This window comes from Carettochelys insculpta, chromosome 13 (assembly GCF_033958435.1).
Source record: "Carettochelys insculpta isolate YL-2023 chromosome 13, ASM3395843v1, whole genome shotgun sequence".
In the NCBI taxonomy this organism is placed as follows: Eukaryota; Metazoa; Chordata; order Testudines; family Carettochelyidae; genus Carettochelys; species Carettochelys insculpta.
Window position 1 is genome coordinate 43,858,362 of NC_134149.1, and position 24,018 is coordinate 43,882,379.

The 24,018-nt window shown below is 50.3% G+C and overlaps 1 protein-coding gene across 1 annotated transcript in view; it reads left to right on the top strand.

Annotated features, from left to right (window-relative positions):
* LOC142020074 (exocyst complex component 1-like) overlaps positions 1 to 24,018 on the top strand; it is an 86,640-nt gene that overhangs the window by 58,426 nt on the left and 4,196 nt on the right. Inside the window, exons 7-16 of the mRNA XM_075007667.1 lie at positions 983 to 1,115; positions 2,674 to 2,783; positions 6,329 to 6,478; positions 8,025 to 8,118; positions 17,536 to 17,654; positions 18,322 to 18,432; positions 18,700 to 18,773; positions 20,465 to 20,705; positions 22,507 to 22,690; positions 23,573 to 23,772. Of these exons, the coding sequence (XP_074863768.1) occupies positions 983 to 1,115; positions 2,674 to 2,783; positions 6,329 to 6,478; positions 8,025 to 8,118; positions 17,536 to 17,654; positions 18,322 to 18,432; positions 18,700 to 18,773; positions 20,465 to 20,705; positions 22,507 to 22,690; positions 23,573 to 23,772 (1,416 nt within the window). The remainder of the gene's footprint in view (positions 1 to 982; positions 1,116 to 2,673; positions 2,784 to 6,328; positions 6,479 to 8,024; positions 8,119 to 17,535; positions 17,655 to 18,321; positions 18,433 to 18,699; positions 18,774 to 20,464; positions 20,706 to 22,506; positions 22,691 to 23,572; positions 23,773 to 24,018) is intronic.

Here is a 24,018-nt window from a genome sequence, read left to right on the forward strand (position 1 = left end):
ATATGCAAGGCTGCTCCAGCAAGCCGCCTTCTGATCGGCTTCCCCCAGCCGCCCTTCACTCATTGGCTCTTGAAGCTGCCCAGGCTCCCTTCCACCTGCCTTAACCCTGGCTTTGCAATAGTGGGGCCCCCACCCCTCTACAGGCAGCTACAGCGTTAACTCTTTCCTTGTGTAAGGCTGACAGACCCAGGTCTTCCACAGGAGGGAGTGAACCTGTGACCATAGACACTAAAGCCATGATCTCTACCGCATGAGCTGAAAGGCAGCTGGCACCCAGCTAAGGCTGTAGCGCAGAAACTTCACTGCCCCTTGTCAGAGGTTTCATTGCTCCTGAGGTTACACTTGTGCTGCAGCACTGGACGCAATAACCATCAGCAAGGGTCAGATTTGCGACGGGGGGAAGGTAGAGAAATGTTTGATTTTTTTTTTTCCTGGACAACATTTTTGCACAAACACCTCTCCCCCCGCCCCGAAATCCTTCTTATCACCTCACCAGCCAATCAGTTTTCAGGATTGTGCTGCCTCCCCTGTAATCAATAAGCATGCCGCTCAGAAGGGGTCGAGAAACCCGGTGCGCAGTTTCTCCACCGCTGCGGAGGCAGCAATCGGACGCCGAAACAGGTGCCCCAGGCTCCATGGACTCCAATAATCTCCTGGGGCAAGGACTGCCTGTGTGTGATGTGTCTGTACAGCCCCCGCACTGTGGTTGGAGTTCCTAGGCTCTCCCTGCTCATGATGCCATTCAGGAACTCTGCCAGTTTTATGGTGCTATTATTTGTGAAGGGGAAATGGAAGCACGGTGCCTTTGCCTGAGTATGCAGCCAGGCAGTTTAATGTAGCACAGCGCCAATTAAAACAGTGAGCAGGCCCATCCTTCACATGTGCACGCAGGGCACAGAGCACCGAGCTCAGACGCTGGTGAGGAGAGAAGGCATAAGGAGGTGACATGAGTTAAATCTGTTCTCTTGGGTTTTGTTCTTAGAGTAACCTGGACCTCAGTGAGCAGCACCGCCAGGTGCTGAGCCAGGGTGACCTCTCCAGCCCCAGCCAAGTGAAGGCCTGCATTGAAGCAGCAGAAGCGCTCTCCAGCTGCATGAACGTTCAGCTACAGCCTGGTGAGTAAGAGCACAATCACTGCCTTATCTGCACCACTGGCTTACAGTCATGAGCTGCCCACAGAGGACAACTCTGTCTTGTCCAACCATTGCATAGTCTCACTGAGTCACTGCGCTGTGAGGTCTACTGGACCATGGCCCTTCCAGGGACTGCCCCAAACCCTTCCCCCACAGGCTGGCTGAGGTAAAGCAGCAAAACAAAAGGAAGTCCTGAACTGTTGCATGCAAATGGAGCAAAATCTGGAAGGAATGAGGAGTAAGAGATCCCAGCCTCAAGTGACTTCCCCCTCCTTGAGCCTCAGCCTTCTCAGACATCCAACTGGCTGCAGTGCAGGAATCTCCCATGTTTGACCTGACTTTTCCATCGCTCCCAGGCTTAACTCCTCCAGTCCCATCTGAAGCGCCACACACTCTTGGGGTCTTACTTCACGTTATTTCCTGGTGAGGGGGCTGCATCTCATGCTTGCCTACCGACAGTCGTATTTACCAGCACCACAAACCCTCAAACCTTTCTCTGTGCATGAAAATTTCAGCTCCCTCCATCCTCAGGGAGCTCTGTTCTCAGTCATTTACGTGAGCTTGCCTTCGGTGGCATTCCACTGCTGCGTGGTCCTGACCTACCAAGCTTGGGGTGTTAGGCTCTTCACTGGCATGCTGCTGCTGGCCATGGAGAGCTGCCTCTGGCCTAGCATGGTGGGGTACGTGGCCACAAGGGGTCAGACACATGGCCCTTCTAGCTCAGTGTCCAGTTTCCTGATGTTAGCTGGGGAAGCAACTTATCAGAGGCAGTGTTCTTCTAGGAGACGTGCTGCAGGTTACCCTGCTAAGCCCCTCTGATAGACCTAACAATCACACTCTGAGGTTGCCTATCACCCCAGACTTGTTTATTTCACAGCTGGGGAACAGGTTGGGATCACCAGACTAGCCCTGTCACTGCATATTCATGAAGAAAGGAATCAGAAAGGGCTCTCCTCCTCCAGGTCATAGACTCAGCCAGCCCAATCTCCATCTATATATGTTGTAGGGTAGGAAAGCATTGCTAGAACAAGCTTAAACTAGGCTTTGTCTACCTTTGCTCTACCTACACTTAAGCAGCGTGCAACCAGGAGCCACCTATATACCGGCTGTTTATCTGGTCTTATGTTTGAGAGCCAGCAGATGTTTGTTAATACTGCAGAGTTGAGGGGCAGATCACTCATATATTTATAAGGGTTGGGGAATTATTTTCCCCTTTAGAATAGCAGACTGTGGGTCTCCTTGCATGGGTGCAGTGACATGCTTGATTTGCACATGAATGCAGAGGGACGGCATTGTACAAAAGCTGGAGGTTTGCCCAGTTAGAAGTGCAGTTTGCATGCATATTTTTCAAACTCAGGCGCTCCCCTGGTTACTTTCGTGCTGCCGGGAATATTTCTTTTAGGGTTGGATTAGAGGATTTCTTCAAAACTGCACATCTCTGAGATCTATCATTTTTGTCCCTGTGAAGACTGATGTGTGTCTTTGGGAATGCCACATGTGCCATCTCACCTTACGTCAGCCTTCTCCTCCTTAACTCAAGGTTACCGGAAGCTGCAGGCCATCGCAGAACAGCTGATTATGTTTGAAACGCTGAAGCAGAACTTTGAAAACAGCTTCATCAGCCATATTACAAACCTCTTTGAACTGCAGGTAGGCCAACCCCAAACTTGCTGTGGCAGGTGGTAAACCCTGCAAGGAATTAACATTCTGACACTGCTATGTTGGAGGTATGGTACGGGCTACCCTAAAAATTGTCACAGACCAGTTAAAAGACCACCCTGCCCCTCTATGCAAACCTCCTCTGGATGGACTCTTTTACAGAGCAACACCACTCCAGCCCCAGTGCCTCAGTCAAATTCTAACAGGCTTAAGCCTGAACGACATTTATCTTAAAGAAATGGTTTCTTTTTTTTGAGTTCCTATGTACATTAGAGATGTCGGCTCCATTTAGCTTGTAGGAAGCTACATTTTCTGGACACTCAAGAAACGGTAATATCACAAGAGGGGAAAGACTGAAAGTAGTGGCCAGGGGCACGCTCAGGAATGTAAATTTGACCCTTTTCGGGGTGGGGGGGCACATTCTTTGCCCACCTATTCCATCCCCTGCTCCCTAGGAGCTTCCTGCTCCCCACCCCCACTTCCACAGGCCTAACAGGGGCTCGCTCTTCCCTGCTTCTGCAATCCTGGGGTCAAAAAAGTTCTCTGCCCCCCAAATTTTTTTTGGGGGGTGCCTCTGCTTGCCTCTCCTTCTGCATGCCCCTGGCTGTGGCAGTTCAGAAAGGAAAAGATATTTGTCAGCTTGATTCTAACTTTGTTTTTGTTCACAACCAACCTAAGGACTGCTTGGGAGAAGGATGGCTTTATTTAAGTCTCAAATTCCTTGCACCTTCAACTGAAGTGTGAGATGCCTGTTAAAAATTGGAGCAGAAAAGGAAGATTCTTCTTATCGGGCGCAGGCAGGGGTGATGGAGCTGGAAAATAACACCTTTCTCACCTTCTTTATATGAAAGGAGAGGCAGAAACCCAAATTCCTTCAAAGTCACCTTTAAACCAGCCGTTCTCAGCCTGTAGGTCAGGACCCTATAGCTACGTCTACACGTGAAGCCTACATCAAAGTAGCTTATTTCGATGTAGCGACATCGAAATAGGCTATTTCGATGAATAACGTCTACACGTGCTCCAGGGCTGGCAACGTCGATGTTCAACATCGACGTTGCGCAGCACCACATCGAAATAGGCGCTGCGAGGGAACGTCTACACGCCAAAGTAGCACACATCAAAATAAGGGTGCCAGGCACAGCTGCAGACAGGATCACAGGGCGGACTCAACAGCAAGCCGCTCCCTTAAAGGGCCCCTCCCAGACACAGTTGCACTAAACAACACAAGATCCACAGAGCCAACAACTGGTTGCAGACCCTGTGCATGCAGCATGGATCCCCAGCTGCCGCAGCAGCAGCCAGAAGCCCTGGGCTAAGGGCTGCTGCACACGGCGACCATAGAGCCCCGCAAGGGCTGGAGAGAGAGAGCGTCTCTCAACCCCTCAGCTGAAGGCCACCATGGCGGACCCCGCTATTTCGATGTTGCGGGACGCGGATCGTCTACACGTGCCCTACTTCGATGTTCAACTTCGAAGTAGGGCGCTATTCCCATCCCCTCATGGGGTTAGCGGCTTCGACATCTCGCCGCCTAACGTCGATGTTAACGTCGAAATAGCACCCAACACGTGTAGCCGTGGCGGGTGCTATTTCGAAGTTAGTGCCGCTACTTCGAAGTAGCGTGCACGTGTAGACACGGCTTTTGTGGGTCACTACCCCATTTTAATGGGGTTTCCCCAGGCTGGCTTAGACTTGTTTGGATCCAGTGCCAAAGTCAAGCTGCACCACTCAGGCCAAATCCAAGCCAGATGTCTTCAGCCTTCCATGGCAGGGCTCTGGTTAAGTTTGAGAACTTTTGCTTCAAGCATCAACATTAAATGTGGGAGGAGATCTACTCAGCTGGCACTAGGCAAAAGAAAGGTTTGCAATAGTTAAGTTCCAGGAGAACTTAGATATTCAGTTTGGAGTTTTTCCTTCTGGGGTGGGACTCAAACTCCATTCTTAAGATCGCAAAAACCTGGGTCACGTTTCCTCCTTCTCCTGCCCATCGAAAGATTGAAGTAGTCCTTGTCTCTTCATTATTGAGTAGTGTTTGTTGCAAACGGTCCTGGATCCTGATTCTGGTCTCGCACAGCTGGGACTATGCTGAGACGAGACTCCATCAGGCACATGGTTGGCAGTTATTGCCTGCAGTGAGTAGATGCTAAGTACTCTACTGTAATGATTCTCAATCATTTCAGACTACTAGCCCCCTTTCAGGAGCTTGATTTATCTTCCGTACCCCTAGCTTCACCTCACTTGCAAACTATTTGCTTGCAACATCAGCCATAAAAAACAGAAGTGGCGCAGCACACTGTTACAGAAAAATGCTGACTTTCTTGTTTTTACCATATAATCATAATATAAATCGATTGGAATATAAACATTGAACTTACATTTATGTGTATAGTTGATAGAGCCACATAAACAAGTCATTAGTGTGAGACTGTAGTTTTTACTGACTTGACTAGTGCTTTTTATGTAGCCTGTTGTAAAATTAGGCAAATCTCCAAATGAGTTATGTATCCTCTGGAAGCCTCCTGTGCACCCCCTATGACACCTGTACCCCAGGGTGAGAACCACTGCTCGGCTGCACTGGTGGAAATAGCTGTGTTAATCCTCGCTCATTGCTAAAATGGCTCATCTCTAGTTTTCTCAATTTGCAGTGTGACTAATCACACACACACACACACGACAAGGATGTACATTTGGAGTTAACACTGGGGGTTATTTTACTGAATGATGACTTGGTTTGCCAATCCCATGTCTTCTCCCAACCATTTTAAACTTCTCTTTGGAAATGGGGAGGGGCAGAGGTTGTAACTGCCCCGCAAACTTTCCTCCTCACAACAGATCTCCCTCGCATCCCGGAGAGACTGCCTTGCAGTAGCCAGCACTGTGCTCTCCTGGGCCTGCAGTCAGGTTCTGACTGCACAGTCTGGGTCCTTGGAAGTAAAGGCTGACTGTAACAAAAATAGGTTTTGCTGCCTCTCCCACGATCCCGCCTCCCACGTGGTGCCTTTCAGTTTAGTTCCCTGCCGCAGATTGACCAGACATTCCCAGCTTATCACTTGCTTCAGCCCTGTTCCTACACGGCTGGACGCAGCTTAGGTCACCCATCACGCATCTGCGTGACAGATTTCTACCAGCACAGCTCACACATCAGTCAGCTGTAGGAAGAGGTGTGATCCCTGACTAACACAGCCATGCCAGCAAAAGCCACCATTGTCAATGCAGCTACAGGGGCTAGACCACAGCAGCTTATGCTCCTGGGAGGTGGTAGTGATAGAATAAGCTGTGCTGGTCATATCTCAGCTTTGCACCAATAAGCTGCATCCACACTAGGAGCACTTTGCTGGCATAGTATGCCTGCACAGCTATACCAGTAAAGCAGCAAGTGTAGACGCTTGACCACAGTGGGTTTTAACATTGCTCTCCCGAGTCTCTTAGGCCTGCTCAGACATCTTCAGAGCTAAACCTTCCCAAGCAAGCCAGAGGAGATTCCTTTGCTAAGTGCTGCATGTGAACAGTTCTGTGCCTTGCTTTTGCTGCTGTTTCAGGGAAGTGGTCCAATACCTGCTCAGACACAGCAGGCTAGCAAGCTAATGTCACCTGCCCATGGGCCCTACCATGAGGACCTGATAACTTACACTCCACTGATGGCCTGGCTGAAGAAGGCCAACCCGATCCTGTTCCATGATCTCCCAAAGGTACGACCTCGCATCCAAAACATCCAGTGTAACAACAATAGGGAGTTAACATGTGGAATAATGTGGGATTATTATTAAGATGGATCTTTTCAATTGGGGTGGATACTTGGAGACATCACCCAGGAGGGAGGCAATTCAGCTAACAACAGGGACTGGTAATGACCGTTTAACAAAGACAGTATTTATAAGCATTTAATGGGCATGTGTTTGACAGTGGCAAGTGGTGTTAAATGAGTGCGACATTCTAAGCCGTGGTCTTTTAAGTCAGAGGTGTCCATCCAGAGATGAAACGCCCATGAAAATATCCCTTTTATGGAGACCAGTATTTTAAGTTGTCGAGGCTTTGCTTTGAAGTTATGCCCTGTTTTCTGAATCAGGGCACTACTCAATAATAGTCATTGTTATCTAAATTTTTCCCTGCTGAGATCAGAGCCCCATGATGACAGACCATAGGCACATTCACAGTAACAAACAGCTTCTGCTTCCTATCAGAGAGGGAGCCATGTTAGTCTGTGTCTTCGTGAACAACAAGAAGTCCTGTGGTACCTTATAGACTAACATATTTTGGAGCATAAGCTTCCGTGGGGAAAGACCACAACGCGTCTGATGAAGCATCTCTTTACCCACAAAAGCTTCTGCTCCTTCTGCTTAGGGGCACTTACAGCCTAAATAGACAAGCAAAAGTGGGGTTATTCCCATTTTATAGCGATCTACCCCAATTTTGCACAGGCATGTATGTTAGAACCGGGGACTGACTCCACATCAGAGTCACAGCCCTGCAGCGTAACCCCCATCAAAGTGGGATAAAAGAATGTACAACGGAGTTCGATCCTTGAGAGAACTAAACATGGCATGGGCCTCTCAGTATTCGTTAAGGGCCAGTACCTTAGCTTCACATCTGATCAGAGAGACAGCTCCCCCCTCATACCATGTGGACCACTTTGCTCAGACTAAGGGAGCAGCAGTAGTTGCTAAATCACCAGTGCTGCTTCCAACACCCGCAGGCTCCCCATCAAACTACAGGCCGACTCTGAGCCTACGTAGCTTGTGAAAGCCAAGCATGCAGTGTGAAGGCAGAGATCCCGTCAGTGACAAGGGGGGTCCTGACTGTGGCACTGTCCTGCTTGCTGGAGACAAGAGCGGAGACGGATGTTTGCGATGCGTGAGAGGCAGAGCTCACCCTCCTGGAAAGGAAAGCCCAAGCCCATTGTCCAATGGTCTGTGAGCTTGCTGCAGCATAGGTGGGGTACCAGAGTCTTCCTGGTTCAGCAGCTCTGCTCCTTGAAGGGCACGACGCTAGACTGGGCTTCAGTGCTGAGCAGCTGGGCTCTTCCCTGCTCAGGTTTTTGTGGTCAGTTCCACAGCTCTCCCTGATCCAGCGTTCACTGAGGTCAACAGGAATGTTTCCGTAGGCTTTGGCTCAGGGCCTAAGCCAGGGTGCCATGGGGAGACTGCTGAGGATGTCTCAGTGGTGGCTGAGCTGGGGAGCTGCGTAGAGACAAGAGAGAGGTCCACTGGCGTTTCCACGCATTCCTTCCCCTTCCAGGTCTACGCCAGGAATCTTAGCCGACTCTATGAGAGGGAAATGAAAGCCTTTTTCGAGCTGGCCAGAATGCTGCTGCTGGGACAAACGAAGGCATGTAAGTGATGCAGGGCAGCAGGATGGGGATTGGTTCGTTAGGGAGGTTCATGAAGGAATTGTACCCTATGTGCCTTCTCTGCCAAACTATCCGCTTCTTGGCTGGGCTTGCCCCTTTCATCTGTAGGCCAGGTCCTCAGCAGAAGCAAACCCACAAAGTTCCATTGCCTGCAGAGGGGTATGCGGGTTTACACCAACTGAGCTTTGTGTGACTATTTGCTGCAGCTTTTCTTCAGCAGCAAATAGTTTATTTGCTTTTGAGCTTTGTGGTTTCCCCTGTAGGAATTCACAGTTAAATCTCTGCTGTGGCAAGGCACAACCAGGAGGGCACTCTGCAGGCATCAGAGAGCCAGAAATACCACATTGTCTGCCCTGGGCCTCACCTGTACTGCCCAACAGACAGGACTGGACAGAGTATTTCTTAGCTACCGCAGAGAGACTTCTTTCAGCGTTGCATTTCAGAACGTCGTCGGAAGCCTTTCAACGACCAGGAAGTACTCCCATGAACGCCCATTTTTCAGTGAAAAACGTCTATTTACCTCGAACCTTCTGGGGAAGACCAAGGAAGTTCGGGTTACTATATTTGACCTTTCGAAGAAAAAAAAAAAAAGAGGCCACCCCGAGAGGGAGTGTATCTGGATCCGTATCAAGCCACTCACGTTGTGTTAACGTTACATATACACTGGTAACACATTAATACAACGTGAGTTGGTAGATACGGATCCAGAAACACTCCCTCTCAGGGGTGGCCTCAGTTTTGAAAGGTCAAATATGGTAACAGTAGGGGAAGTGATGTTCTACCACCATACCCAGAATTGAGAGACCTCTCACCCCTTTCTGCTATTAATATAAAGGCATGGTTGCTATAGGTCCATTCTCTGTAACCCGTGGCCCAGGGCAGTACAAGTGCTACCTCCCAAGACCTGGCTCTGTCTGTACAGGTTTCTGGCGCACAGAAAACCCAAGTCCCACCCAGCACCTTGCAGATTTATCGGCTGGCTAATCCCAAAGGAACAGTAACCGCCACCAGCTTGTCAGAGTCAACTCGGGACCAGCACTTCGCTTGACACCACTGAACGTGAATGTCTTCCCAGTGAAAACAAGAATAAGATGGTCAAAGTAAAACAAAGAAAAGATATTGGAAATGAGTAGCTGCGTGTAAAACAAAATTATAACTACGCTTTCCAGAGACTAAACTTAATTAGCAGGTTATCCTCCTCTCTGAAGAAGTTTTATCTCATGCAACATTCTCATTAGCATTTTTTCAGCCAAGGCTGGTTGAGAGACCACTTTCTTGAGTGGAAATGCATCTCTTCCTCAGTGAATGGGGCCAGGTCATCTTCTTTGCCTCCTAGAAATACCCGCCAGAATTCATTGTCTTTACCTATGGACAGGGTTATCAGCTTTCCATGGCCTCCTTTCCTGCTGACTCCACATTTGTTCCTCCACATTTGACTTCAAATCCATTGTGTTAACTCACAAAACTTAATTTATTTCCCTGGCAGAGAGAGAAGAACATTTTGTGCCTCCTGTCTGCAGGAACGGGTCTAAGGCATATCAGGTGACCTGCTCTTTGGTTACATACTCAAGAACATAATTTTCCCAATTGGCTACATAACTCCTTAAATAGCACCTATCCATACTCGTTCACAATGGTATGAGAGAGCCACCAGCCTTCAACCGAGATCTCACATGAAGCTTTCTGGTGAGCTAGAATGTACACGCCAGAATCAGGAGATTCTTGACCCATCTTAACCCAACCCAGTGGTGCTCGGCCCTATGATGAGTGCAGGGGACTGGACTTGATGACTTCTCATGGTCATGCCCAGTTCTGTGATTCTATCTGCATCCTTCTCAGTTGGCATTTAGAGGTTTTTGGGACCCAGGGGGGTGACTATGCCAAACAATGGACGGCACCATGTGCCCCCACATCTTATGAGACACAGGATAGAGGTAAAGTAAACCCCCGACTTGTGTGAGATTTACATTCCTGGGGAACCAGGCGTAATTCGAATTTCATGCAACTTGAGGTGGTGTCAGGGCTACCAGCTCCACCCCCAGGGGAATCCCTGGCAGCAGTGGGGCTGGGAGCTGGCCAGGGCACAGCACTCTGCACCACCGCACTCAGCCCCAGCTCAGCCCTCCTGGCCAGACCCAGCTCCAGGAGGTTCAGAAAGAGGATGTGGCCCTGGTGCCCCCCATGACCACTGGGCTCATGCATGCACAGCCACTCCCTCCTCTCCCCCCCTGGGAGCAATGCCCACGGTCTCACCACGGCGGCACTAGGGCTGCTCCATTCCCGCTGGCCGCCACAGGCTCCAAGCCATTAAAGGCTCCACGGGGAGGCATGGGCCAGATGGCTTGGGGTGCCATGACCGCTTGGCACTGAGAGCCCGGCTGATGGAGCAGGAGGTGGCCCCGCCCTTCCCCTAGCCTAGCCCCACCCACCTCCCTACACGGCTAGCCAGAGCCACCAACTGGAGCAGGAGGGCCACGCGCCCTACTTGCCCCTCCTCACCCCTAGCACTGCGGCTCTGGGTGGCTGCGAGTTGGGAGCTGCCTCCTGAGATGCCCCCGAGCCAGCTGGGAGCACATTGCTGGTGAGCAGGTCCCATGGGGGTAAGCGGCAAGGCAGGGTGCAGGAAAGCAGGGTCCCCCCTCAACTCAGTTCCCTTTAAAATAAAAAACGCCTACGTCGAGTTTGCGCAAGTTGGCGACCTACGGGGGCCTACTGTACATAAAATAACCAACAGTCCAGAGAAAGTCCGACGCTCCTGTTCACCCTCTCTCATCATACTAGAGCAAGGCGACAGTCCATTCAATTAAAAGGCTAGACGTTCAGAAATCAAAACGGGCAATCGATTTCGGACAACATGCTGGTATCAGTGGAACGCCTTGTGTCAAGACATCACGAAGGCCAAGAAGCAAGCAGGATTCCAGAGAAGCAGTGCTGTTTATATGCTTCATGTGCAATTGCGCTAGGAAGAATAAAAATTCACAAAGGACTGTATCAGGATCGCCCCTTCCTGGGGTCTCCTCCTATGCCAGGCTGTATCATGACCAGCGTGCCTGCCTCAGTTTCCCCTTCATTCACCCACAAAAGGGAACATAGTCGTTTTCAGCGTCCAGTGCGGAGACCCACGTCTAGGCATAATTTCTTATACACAGTAAGCTGCAGAGCCCTCAGGATAAAACCCTTTTCCCCAGCCCCTGAAATGCAGCATCATTTCCAGCTCACCCACGGAGAGTCAATCTCCAATCTGCTCCCAGTTCTTTCCCCCCTATTCCAGGCTTCTCTTCTCCCAGCCATCCACCCGAGGGCTGCCCAGGTCGTTTCTTTCCTATGATCGGCTCCCACAGCCCAGAGCAGGACACCCACACGTTCCACGCTCTAGCGTCAGAGACAGGCTGTCGCATTAGCTGGACCATTGCTTTGATCTGGTGTGATAAATCTCATGTTCCTTAGGGGTTAGTGTTCCCATGACTTGGGTATACTGAGTAAAACAGACACTGCCCATAGGAGGTAGTGAGCTATAAAATTTACTGAAGACCAGCAGAGCAATGGATGAGTACCCAAGTCTTTCCAGACTGGAACTACAATGAAGATAATATAGCATAGCACAGGGCTGGGTTTTTTCTGCTACGCAGGGGCGTGGATCGAAGGGTTTCCCCAGTCTCCATCCACCTGCTCTGGGAAAGGGTTGGGCAAACATAACAAACCCACCGACAGAACAGAGCCTGTATATTCCGTACGCTACCTAGCGCCCCACTGGGCAGCTGCAGATGCAGCATCCTGTGCGTGGCAAGCCCACACTCTTGCATTTCAAAGATGCTGCGCCTGGTGCAAGAGGCACGACAGGAGGTGTGCGCTTCCTTTGGCCCCAGCCTGCGTAGGCTGGTGAGGGAGCCTGTCAGAATAAGCAGTAGTAACCCATACAGTAGTCCAGAGCAACCAGCACCACAATCACTGGGCAGCTAGCTTCCCCCGTGGCAGGCACCCATTCCTTTCCTGCCTGGAACTGTATTTCCAGAATCTAACATCATTCCTCTCACAGGGCACGTCAAACCCACGGCTTTCTCTAATTAAACCGGTGCTTGGAGCCAGTCGCAGAAGCCCCGAGGCCTCTTGCTTTGGATGGTGAAGTGAAAAATTTCAGCAGCTCTTACCCCAAGGCAATCAGCAAAATCAGCCTGTGCTCTCTTTTACAATTCCATGTGTGCTGTACCAGCCAGCCCCAGCTATGCTGTTGCCTAGAATTACCCTACATCAGAATGCTCCTGTGCCACATTTGAAACCTTCATTACTTGTTTCTAGTGGCACCAAGAGGTCCCCAGGCAAAAATCAGGGTCTTGTTGTACTAGGCAAAAAAAGCAGTCATGTAGAACTTTAAAGACGAACAGAATAATCTATTCGGTGATGAGCTCAGAATAACCTATTAGGTGATGAGCTTTCGTGGAGCAGACGCTCTTCTTCAGATCTGGAGCTTTGTTTTGTGAAGATACAGATGACCATGGCTATCTCCTGTGACTATTCATTGTACTAGGGTTATGCGTGCATGTGAGAGAGGGCCCTTGTCCTAAACAGATAAAGGTATTTCTCCACTGGCATGTGCCCCCATGGCTGGGCGGGAGCAGTGGGTGCTTGGAGAGGTCTGCCTCTTCTTGTGTTTCAGCCCTCTAGTCAACTCTCTTCTCGCCTCACCTCTTCCACGGTATCAGCATCCCAAATCACTAGTGTCCAGCACAAAGTTATTCATATGTGGCCTTTCTTCTCTGCTGGGTTCCTCTGCAACCCCATTCTTCTGGGAAGGACTTTGCCCCAGCCCACCGTTGGGCTAGAGCTTTCAGTTCCTCTGGGTTCTGGCCAGCTCCCAGTTCCTCTCTGACCCACAGCACCGCCTCCCCTAGAGCTTTGCCTCTGTTTGAGGGCCCACCCCAGAACTAGTTCCTTCCATAGCTTCTCCTTGGTGCCCTTTCTCAGCAAGGGGGAACCGCAGACCCTACCTCTGCTGCATTTCTTACCTTATATTTCCAGTCTCCTTCCCAGGCCATCTACTGGTGGTATGGCCTTCTCTCAGACACCTTCATCCCAGCTGCTCCCCTCCTATGCCTCTGGGACCACCCCAGGGTCCAAACAGCCTCCTGAATTGCTCTGATACCCAATGAGCACTATCAGCATTTGGTGCAAACTCTCTTCCTCTTTCAGCTGGGTCCCATCATCACTCAAAGCCACATGACCCCCACCCACTGATCTTCACAGGCAGGGCTAAACCTTGTTCCTCTTAAAGGGTCAGCCAGCCCCTGGCAGGCCTGGATTTCTCCCCATTTAATAGATGAGCAGGGGCAGCATATCCAGCAGAGGAAGAAACTGATCGCTAGTCTCTAAGTGCCTGTATGACGGCTTAGCCCCGGGAGGAAGCGAGGGTATATCAGTGACATTTGGAGGAAGAAGTCCGTGGTTCAGAGCACCAGTGGGGGTTTGCTCAGCCAGACACTGAGGGTTTTGTGACTGAAGGCACTGCTGCGTGCACACTCTGCACAGAACCGTAACAACCTTGGTACAAGATATGCTTTGTGAGCGATCATTTGAAAGCTACTAACTCCCTGCTCAAGCCTGTCTTGGGGAAACGTACAGAGCAACATTTCATGTGACGTAATGAATTCCTCCTGTAGGGGGTTAGCACAAGTTCCGGCCCGGGAAACCCTGACAAGGCAGAAGGTGTTAAACAGCTTTGTCTAGACAAAGAAATGTGTCTTTATGTCAGTTTGCACATTACGCAATGAACAGGGCCCATAGGACAGCAGAGGGGCCAAACAGGTTTCTCAAAGGACAATCTGATGCCTCTGTCCAAGCGTAATCACAGCTGAGTGACAGCCACCTTAACAAAGTGGCTACATTATCGTTTTCCATCCAGCCAGCGCAAACCCCCTTCTGGGTGGTTAGCTGGTTTAAAGAACCTGGCCCCAGCTGCGACTTTGCCCATGGCAAATCTGGGAATAGAAGCTCCCTCCGTTTTGTTTATGCGAGAGCGGTCCAACAATGTCACCTGTAAGATGAGGCAGCGATATTCTGGGCAGATCCAATGTACCTCGCAGCAGCTTGTAAAATCCAGTGCAACCTTTGTAAAACTGCCCCATGCTTCACCTACGGTGACCAACTCCCTAATCGCACAACCCAGCATCCTTCCTCTCCCTCCAGTTCTGTGGCCCCATCCCTTCCCTGAAGCCTGGTCTCCACTCATTCCTGCATGCACCCTCACTCACTTCCACAGGGCTGGGGCAGAGGCTGCAGTGTGGGAAGGGTGAGGGCTCCGGCCGAGGGTGCAGGCTGCAAGGTGAGGCTAGGTCTGAGGAGTTTGGTGTGCAGGAAGGGGCAGGGGATTGGGGTGCAGACTCCAGGAGGCAGTAGGGGTGCAGTAAGGGGTTGGGGCGTTGGCTCCGGACAGGCAGCGCTTGCCTCAAGTTCTTAGAAGTAGCTGGGGCGTCCAGCTCCTAGGTGGAGAGGGTAGGTGACTCTGGGCACTGCCTGGGCACGCCAGTGCTGCCCCATGGCTCTCATTGGCCACAGTTCCTGGCCAATGGGAGCTGCCCAGCATCAGCAGTTGTGGTGGGGGCAGTAGAGGGAGGACCATGTCTACCTCTGAGCTTAAGAGTGGGCCACCACCAGCCACCGGTGGGAGCCCCCAGGGTTCTTTTTCACCAGGGCGTTCCAGTCGGAAGTCACAGTGCAACCTCAGGCTCCCCAGGATGGAACTCGATTCATCAGCTCTGATTCTGCAACCAGCTGGCTCAGGAGAGCTGGGAATCTGCCTTGGCTCAGCTGAGTCCCATTGGCTAAATGAGGGATGAGCCAACTTTTATGTCAGGCCTCCCTTTTTGTCTCTGCAATCAGCAGGGCTCCCCAGCCCATCCAATATAATTCCAGCTGACAGATTTCAGTTCTGTTCATACAAAAGAACAAAACACAAAAACCCAACCTTTTGGCACCTGTAAGAAAATAAGTCTGTTGAATGTAAACATTATTAATCAGTATATAAATGTGAATGCACCTGCGTAAGAACAGTCACATAGTTCAACATTTCTAAGGAGATGGATGAGCCTGAGAGCCTGCAGCTGCTCATGCTGCATGCCTCCCTGAGGGGATCCACCGCCCCGCCTTTGCACGTCTTGGTCTGAACGAAGTCAATAGAGAGAGAAAGGACTTGCTCTGCTGCACAGCCACAGCATTTCCTGAAGAAACTTTGCCCATCTTCTCTTACAAAGAAGTCCTGCTGCGATGCGATGCGATGAACATTCTGGCAGAGAGCCATGAGTACCAGCAGCAAGGACAGCAAACAGCGCCAGCCAAGGCTTGCCAGATGCTGCAGTCAGATTCAGTTTCCTGAAGAAAGGCAAACACACGTTCAAAGAAAAGGATTAGCAAAACCAGGACAGAAGGCAAAGAGATCACCATTTCCATTCAGCGTGGTAACGGAGGGGGTTCAAGCAAATGACTGGATTGTTGTGGGGGTACCAGAAGGCAAAGGCTCCGCAGCTATTAAAAATGGAGAGATACGTGGGGTGGAGAGTTAGCTTTGTAATTCGAGAACCCCGTTCATGAACAGAGACTCCTTAAAAATACAAAGCTCTGTACAGTAACAAAGAGGGAGCCGTGCTAGTCTATACACTATCAAAACAAAAAGCAGCCAAGTAGCACTTTAAAGACTAGCAAAATGGTTTATTAGGTGAGCTTTCGTGGGACAGACCCACTTCTTCAGACCGTAGCCAGACCAGAATAGACTCGATATTTAAGGCACAGAGAACCAAAAACAGTAAGCAAGGAGGACAAATCAGAAAAAGATAATCAAGGTGAGCAAATCAGAGAGTGGAGGGGTGGGGGGGAAAGGTCAAGAATTAGATTGAGCCAAGTATGCAGACGAGCCCCTATAGTGACTCAGAAAGTTCCCATCATGATTTCAACCACATGTTAATGTGCTGAATTTGAATATAAAAGCCAGCTCAGATGTTTCTCTTTCCAAAACGGAGCGATAATTCCTTTTCTGTAACACACATACCTTTAGGTCATTGACTGAATGCCCCTTTCCATTAAAAAGTTGACTAAGTGGTTTGTGGATCTGGAGTGTTTCGATGTCTGTTTTGTGCCCATTGACCCTTTCTGTAAGGGAGTTAGAAGTCTGTCCAATATACAAAGCACCTGGGCATTGTTGACAATGCTCTGTACAGTTAGGAGTTACAGCAGGGTTGCATAAACGTGGGTTTGAGAATTACATTGGTGATTTCCTTTGAGTGGTTCACCAGTCTTTTTCCCATTGGTTGTAGATATGTAATAAATGGGTCATAATTTAAAATAATGGCAGGAAACAGAGTCTCTGGGAAGCCAGCTGTGGTTACAGAGGGAGTCTTTGATGGCTGTGTACCTGGCAGGGAAGTATCCGCTGGCAAGTAGTTCGTCTGGAGGCAAGAGGTCCTCATTGCTAAGGGACTGGCCTGGGAATCTGGGTTCTCTTCCACCAGAGAACGTCACTGTGAACATGGACAAGTGTATCAGCTGAAAGCGGTTGCTGACTGGGTTGCACGGGGTGATCCAATTGTTGTTGGAGTAACTGTGGTAGCACAACAGAGTATTGTTCCATCCCTCCTGCCTCCATGCACATATTCCAAAGGTCCTGTCTGCCCAAGAGGCACTTTTAGAAGATCTGCTGTCATGGGTTCAGTGCTTAAAATGGCAGTAAGAATTGATAGCCCGGTTACTGCAGGGCTCTCGTCACTGCTGGACCTGAGCATGTGTTCATGACAGTGGGAATTTAAAAAAAAAAAAAAAAAAGCCCAGCAGTCTTTGCCTGTTGTCTCGAAGTGCTTCTGAAAGAGAACAGTAGAAGAGAAGGGGAGAGACAGAGAGAGATAAGGGGGATACCAGGAGACAGGGAGAGAAATTTGACCACACTAGTATGTCCATGGGAATTTGTCTCAAGTCAATCAGCTGGACGGGCCATGTGGGAGCAGAGGGTAAACAGAGAAGGGTGGAATCACCTGACCACAATGTCCAATAAAAAACTAGGTTTATGAGAGCTGAGATTTAAGCTTCTGACCATAAGTGAAAGCCTTGAACAGAATCGAAGGGTGATCTCTTCAACTTTTTACTCCCTTGTTTGTGTCACTTTGCAGTAAGATTTAGTCCTTCTCACTCCTGGTCCCCTTGACTTTTTAAGTATGGCTGTCCCACTGCCTGCAGTCCATTGATTCAATTCAGCTAACACCCTTACCCTTCCATCTCATTTACACCTGACTGACTGACTGAGCGAGTGGATGGGAAGCGGTAAGCTTCTCATCCACAGCTACTGTGTCACAGCACAGAGAGGGAGAGAGGCAAAGAGATTCCAGTAAATACAAGAGCCTGGAGAAGTTGTGTGTGTTCCAGGTTTACAAGACGGCCCAGACAAGCAGGTGGCCTGCGAGAGCAGACAGCAGCCTCGGGTCTGTGCAGCTGACAGTGCAGAAGGAGAAGAGGATGAATTGGACAGAGGAAATGTTGTCAAGGTAAAACACTGGGCGTTAATAGGAGAATACTGAACTCGTGACCAGAAGGGGGCCTTTGGAATATGCAGAAGTCCAATACCGGTTTCTCTCCTCTCTTCTGTCAATGAATTAACGGCGTGGAGTTGTTCTTTAGCTGTAATAGGCACAGATTATCTAAGGTCAAACTTCGGAAGAGGCTCTGTGAAGTCTCTAGCAGACAGGAGCCCAATGGGACACAAATCATATGTAGGGGGTTTTGAGGGGTGGTTAGGAACAACGAGAATGAGACAACCCTAGTTCAGTGCTTGTAAGAGACCTCCCCAACTGACACCCACAAGTGAATTCCCAGAGGGGGTTTCCCAGCATAGCTATGTGGAAGGCTGGAGTCTGGGAAGGGATCTGAGCTGAGCTGCTGCGTGATGGCATATCTGTCTGGGGGCATCACAGAGGAGGATTAAGCGAGGGCACCTTGCCGTTACTGTCAGAATAGACAGTGGCTATGGCCTCTTAAAGAAGGACAAGGGCAAAGAGTCATGTGAGACTAGAGCTGGGCAAAAGTAGTCAGTGGAAATGGGCAGATTTGGGGGGTTTCACCCACTTGTTAGGGGAAAAAAACCATTTTTTTTAAAAGTCTGAATGTTTCATTTTGACCATTTCAGAATGATTGAGTCTGGCTGTTTCTAAGCAGGTTCTGGAGCAGGTGTTGACAGAGCTGCAACCCCTGTGCATTGCTGAGCAGAGATTTATTGAGAAATTCTTTATGCTGAGCCCAGAGGCTGCAGAACAAGAGGGGCCGGGGGTAAGTCAACCGTTAACCGACCATGAGTGAGTTATGCTTTGGGAGCAAGGAGCCGAAATTAACTTTATGCTTAGACTTGAGCAAGTTCTCATCTACTTTAGCATCTCTAGGGCAGGGTCCGGAAGCTCATATTCGGTGCTGTAGTGTGAGACCCTAGCAGTTCTGCTAAGCCGTCATACAAACCTCATCTTCTGTCCTCCGGGCATGGGGGAATGGAGGTCTCTCATGATGAACCCTACTTTCCGCCCTCCCCCTTCTCTCTTTCAGCTACCTGCCCCAAGCAAGGGAGGAAAGGATGCGTTCTTTTGGGGGGAGTCGCATTGGCCCAAGACTAAGACCCAGTACGTGGATCCTATGTAATCTGTTGTACATGGAATCTCTGCAAGTTTCTGACTGAGGAACGGGCCGAACATGACAAGGGGTGTGGTGGTTTCTTACCTCTCCACACTCCCACAGGCATTTCAGAGGACAAACTCCAGCAGCACCTCGCACAGTGGGCTTCTGGTCCAGGATGAGTTTTTGGAGGGATGGTCTGCAGAGGCTGCCTGCAGTTCCATGTGGTCCACCCCCGATGGCAATTAACAACTACCCCCCACGGCTTCTGGTGGGACAAAATATGGAGAGGGCTCAGAGAAGTCTTTCCCAGAGCTCTGGCTGCTGGATCTTGACCATATGCCGAGGGTCTGCTCAATCACCATCAGGTCCACAGAAAGGGGAGAGTAAGGGGGCAATGGCCCCTGGGCCCAGTGTTTCAAAGGGGCCCGGAGCTCTGGCTGCCACAACTGCCAAAGTAGCACTGGCAGCAGCCAAAGCTCTGGCCCCCTTTGAATACCCACGGCAGTGCCGCTGCATGCAACTGGGAGGAGGCTGGGGGGAGCACAGAGCCAGGCCTCCCCTCCCACCTTGCCCCAGGGCATGTGGTGCCTCTCAGTACTGATGATCACCATCTCTGAGGTCACGAAGGCATTTTCCCCAAGTCAGAGTGGCACAGGTGGTGGGGTTCTCCACCTTGTTCTGCAGCGTAGGCATGGGCCCCTCACAGGTATGAATTATGGTAAATGGTACATCCTCCATAACCTGACGTCTTTAAATCCAGGTTGGAGGATTTCATTGACTCAGCCAGGAGTTATGTGACTACGACAGCAGTGGGTGTATGAGTTCTGCAGCTTGCGCTGTACAGCTGCTCAAACTAAAGAGGGGCAGGATGGTCTCTTCTCCTTACAATTCAATGAGTGTCTGAGATCAGAGCGCCTCAGCAACATTGTAATACTTAAAACAAATGGACAGGCTGTATCTTGGCAGAGGATCTGGGCAGGCAAAGTAGACCTCCTTTTTGTCCCGTGGATAGCAGTGTTCTGGGGGCAGAGCTGGTTGGAAAATGGAATTTCTGTTCCACAGGAAATTAACATTTGTTTTCATTCTGAATTGGAACAAACGTTGAAATTTACCACAACAGAAATTCCAAAAAAACGCCTAGTTGCAACGAGCAAATGTTCCGCTCCAAATGGTGTCAAAACACGGTAATAAAAAGCCCTTGAGGAGCTCAAAAGCTTGTCTCTCTCACCGGTAGAAGTCAGACCAATTGCATCTTGGGGCAGGAGCGGACACTGGACTGAGTTAGGAACACCAGTAGCTATTCATTTCAACTGGAACTGGGCACCCGAACCTCGACCATCTCAGTGCTATTGTTATGTCATCAATCGGGGCAGGGTGATCACTTGAGAAGACAAATCACTAATACCCTGGTGTAGAGCTGTCGTACATGACTTGCCAACAGACCACATCCTTAAAAGTTATTTCAGCTCCTAAGTCCCACTGAAATCAAGGTGAGTTAGGCACCTCAGTTCCCATGAGATCTGGGCCTGTGTGCTGAACTGGTGTCTGCTCCCCTCGCTCCTGGTCTGTGAACCTGAAGAGGCTGTGTATGAGCTTCACCTGCATGTGTCTCTCTGTCACCTGTCCGTGTCTCTCTGGACAACTGCTGCCTGAGCAGCTCTCTGTCCTAGCTCCTTATTTGTGGCATTTATTCTAGACTAGACCAACACCCCACCCAGCTGCTGGCAGAAATCTTCAGTTCCCTGGAGCCAGAGCTGAGAGGCTTTCTAGATGTCTGCAATAAAGTCCACCAGTTCAGCTGCCTGCAGGTCCTGGTTACCCTGAACAACCACGTGCTGGAGATGCAAGGCTCTCCGTCAGCCTCCTCCTGCTCCTTCCTCAACATGGTCCTCAGCAACATCCGGCTCCTGGCCAAGAACAACTTCAACAAGTGCATCGTGAGTATCCAGCCGTAAGCAGGGTTGAGCCTCCAGGAGCACGGGAGACCGGAGCCCACATTTACCCTTGGTGAGAATGAACAGCACTTTCGGGCCTGATCCCTAGCTGGGTGTAAACCAGCATGGCTCTGGTGAAGTCATCTTCCCCACCCTGCAGTGAAGTCGATGCAAGTGTGGCTTTGGCCCTCAGCTCTTGTGAGAATTAACATCTCCTTGCACCACCCATGCCTTGTGAGTAGGTGAAGATCTCGCTATACAGACCTGCAGACTGCATAGGCTGTACTTTCACCCAGGCTCGGGTGGCCTTATAAATGCTAGTTGAGTGCTGGCATAGAGACCATGGACCCTGCAGGCTGAACACTGCTCTTGCTGCCGCTGCCAGCTCATTGCTCAGGGTGTCGGGCGCAGAGAGGGAGCCAGCCCTGCCAATGCCCCTGTTGTGTCTCTCGTGAGGCAAGCAGACTCCAAGGCGGTCATTCTAGTCCCATTCACTGCCCGGAAGCCACTCGGGGCATTGAAATGAAATCCACTGCTGATCGAACCCCATCTCTCTCCCCAGCAGGGTGAATGAGTTTCTTTAGGTCAGGACCGAACGGCGTTGACAAGGTGTGGGAGGCTGGGAGCAGAAGGCCAGGGCATATTACAGCTGAGGGCTAAGGGAGTCAGCTGGACTATGTGGGGCCCTGGTGGCAGGCTAGCAGGGGATGCTGGAGGACCAAGGTGTGGGGAGTAGGGACCCAAACACCATTAGCACAGTTGCCTGGGCATGCTGGTGTGGGAGGCCTGACCCAAAAATCCACTGACCTGAGTAGGGGGAGCACTCAACCGGACAGCCGGGGGCTTTGGGTTGGGCTCAAGGATGCTTCCAAGGGAGAACAGATCTGTACATAGACCCATGGGCAGCGAAAGCCTGTACTGGGTGTGCCCGGGGCTATGGAGTACATGGCTTTCACCCTCCCTTTTAGAGCAGGCTGTCAAAAAGACACACCTCCACTGAGCCACAATTCAGGGGGTTAGAGAAAGGCAATACTGAGTGAGGTTTGCTGGCACATGCCACACAGGAGGTCAGATGAGACAATACCAGCGATCCCTTCTGGCCTTAAAAATCTACAACTCTATGGCAGGAAGGGTGGTAGAGCACTCAGGTTGCATGCAAGAGGCAGTGAGAGCCATGTTCCCGTTCTCCAGTGGCAGGGGTGTCCATACTCATTCTTAGCGGTGACAGGATGGTCAAGTGGTTGAAGGTGCCAGACTCTAGGCTTTGCTTGCCTTGGCTTTGCAAAGGGCTGGGTGTTTGGGTCTCTGTCTGGAGAGGGGGGCTCAAATCCTACTTCTGACATGGTTCAACTACCTATAAAGCTGTTATAAGGAAGGAGGAAAAAATATTCTCCTTAATCTCTCGAGAGAGGACAAGAAGCAATGGGCTTAAATTGCTGCAACGGAGGTTTAAGGAAAACTTCCCCTCAGCCTGGTTAGGCACTGGAGAAAATTGCCTGGGGAGGCTGTGGAATCTCCATCAGTTCGAGATATTTAAGAGCAGATGACATTTGTCAGGGACGATTGACCTGGCGCTGGACCCTGCCATGAGGGCAGGAGATGGGACTTGGTGACCTCTTGAGGTCCCTTCCAGTTCTAGTATTCTATGACTAAGAGCACTGAAATTAATCATTATCATACCTGTCAGTGACAGGTATGGGGTTCCATGGGTATTTACTTGCCAGCAGCCTCTTTGGTATGCCCACTGCAAAACTAGGGGCTGGCCAAGCCTGAGCATGTTCCCTTTTATTCTTCTTGCTCCCAGGGTGTCCTGTGCAAAGAAATTGAGGAAGCCAAGGTGCCTAGCAAGACTAAGGGTGGGATCCTGCCATTCGTCAGCCGCTTCGAGCAGTTTGTGGACTTCTCGGAGGATGTGTTCCGATGGGCTCAGCGGAGAGACGATCTGGACAAAGCTCACACCAGAGTGGTGGGCAGCGTCTTCAGTAGCAGTGAGTACAGAGGGCCAGGAACGAGGAACTCGTTCCTACATACACATGCCTGCAGCCATCCAAGTTTATCCACAAACACATCTGCACACAAGGGCTAGTTGGGGGTCCCAAACGCGTGACAGTCGCTCACCCTTCCAGAGCTGCACCACGTATAAACACAGTATAGATGTGGCCTAGGCCCAGCTGTAGTGGTCTGGAGAGTGCACGTCGTGACTCTAGATACACCCAAGCTGACAGAAGCACAGATCATGAACAATATTAACACGTTTCAGGAGGAGCAGAGTCACTGGAATAAGTTGTTAGAAAGAAGGTCACCCCAAAAAAGCAGTGACCAAGAGCTTGGTTTGGTAGTTTGCAGGTTGCAGTCTGTGCTGCCTTGCAAAATATCCTAATGTAGGTCACAGCACAGGTCTCTTTCCTCCCAGCCTGATCGGAGCTGTGTGATACCCCACGCACAGGTGTGCACACACCATCGGAAGGCTTAGCTGTAGGTCACTTAGCGGTCCCCAGACATTGCATCACTAATGCAATCAGTACTCAGCCCGTCGGGGCACCTTCTGCCATTGTCATAAAGCTACTCATACAGGAAAAGAAAATAAATGAAATAATTTTTCTCCCTCTGGTATTGGAACCAACCAGCCAGTTGGGGGTGACATACTAAGAGCCATGAGCTCCAAAGCCTGAGTTATAGGCAAGACCCTAAGGCGTGTGGATTGGACTAATGGAGTCGCCTAGACTCTTTGAAGCCCTTTCTGTGTTTGTTCCGGGTGGGCTTCACTCCCCCTGTATTTTCACCTGGTGTCTCCCCTTCCTTCCTGCCCACCTTGATTATCTAAAGGTCCTTCAATCTAATGCCTATGCACTTTGTTCCTTTCCTTCTAGTCAACAGTCTGGCCTCAGCAAACCTGAAGGTCAATACGGACATGGTCATGATGGAAAACTTCCACCACGTCCACTCCTTTCTCTGCCAAAAGAAGATCTGCTGCTTGGGAAGCAAGAGAAGGGAAGCCAAGCAAAGGTACAGAGAGCACCTGGAGAGATATGTCATCAAGTACTTGGGTCAGCCACTGGAGAAACTCAATGTGAGTACATTACAAGCCACAACCTTGTGTGTCTCATAATAGTACTGATGGGTCACCTGTGACCCTCCTATCTGAGAACCTCTTAGTTTTTAAATGGATTTATCTTCACACCCTAACTTACTCTTGCCTCATTGGTCCCCTACAACACTAGGCAGCCCTTGGTAGCCAATATCCATTAGCAACTGTAACGTGCTTCTCAAAGATAGGTTGAATGAGGTGCTGCCCCACCCCCCAACTCCCCCAGTG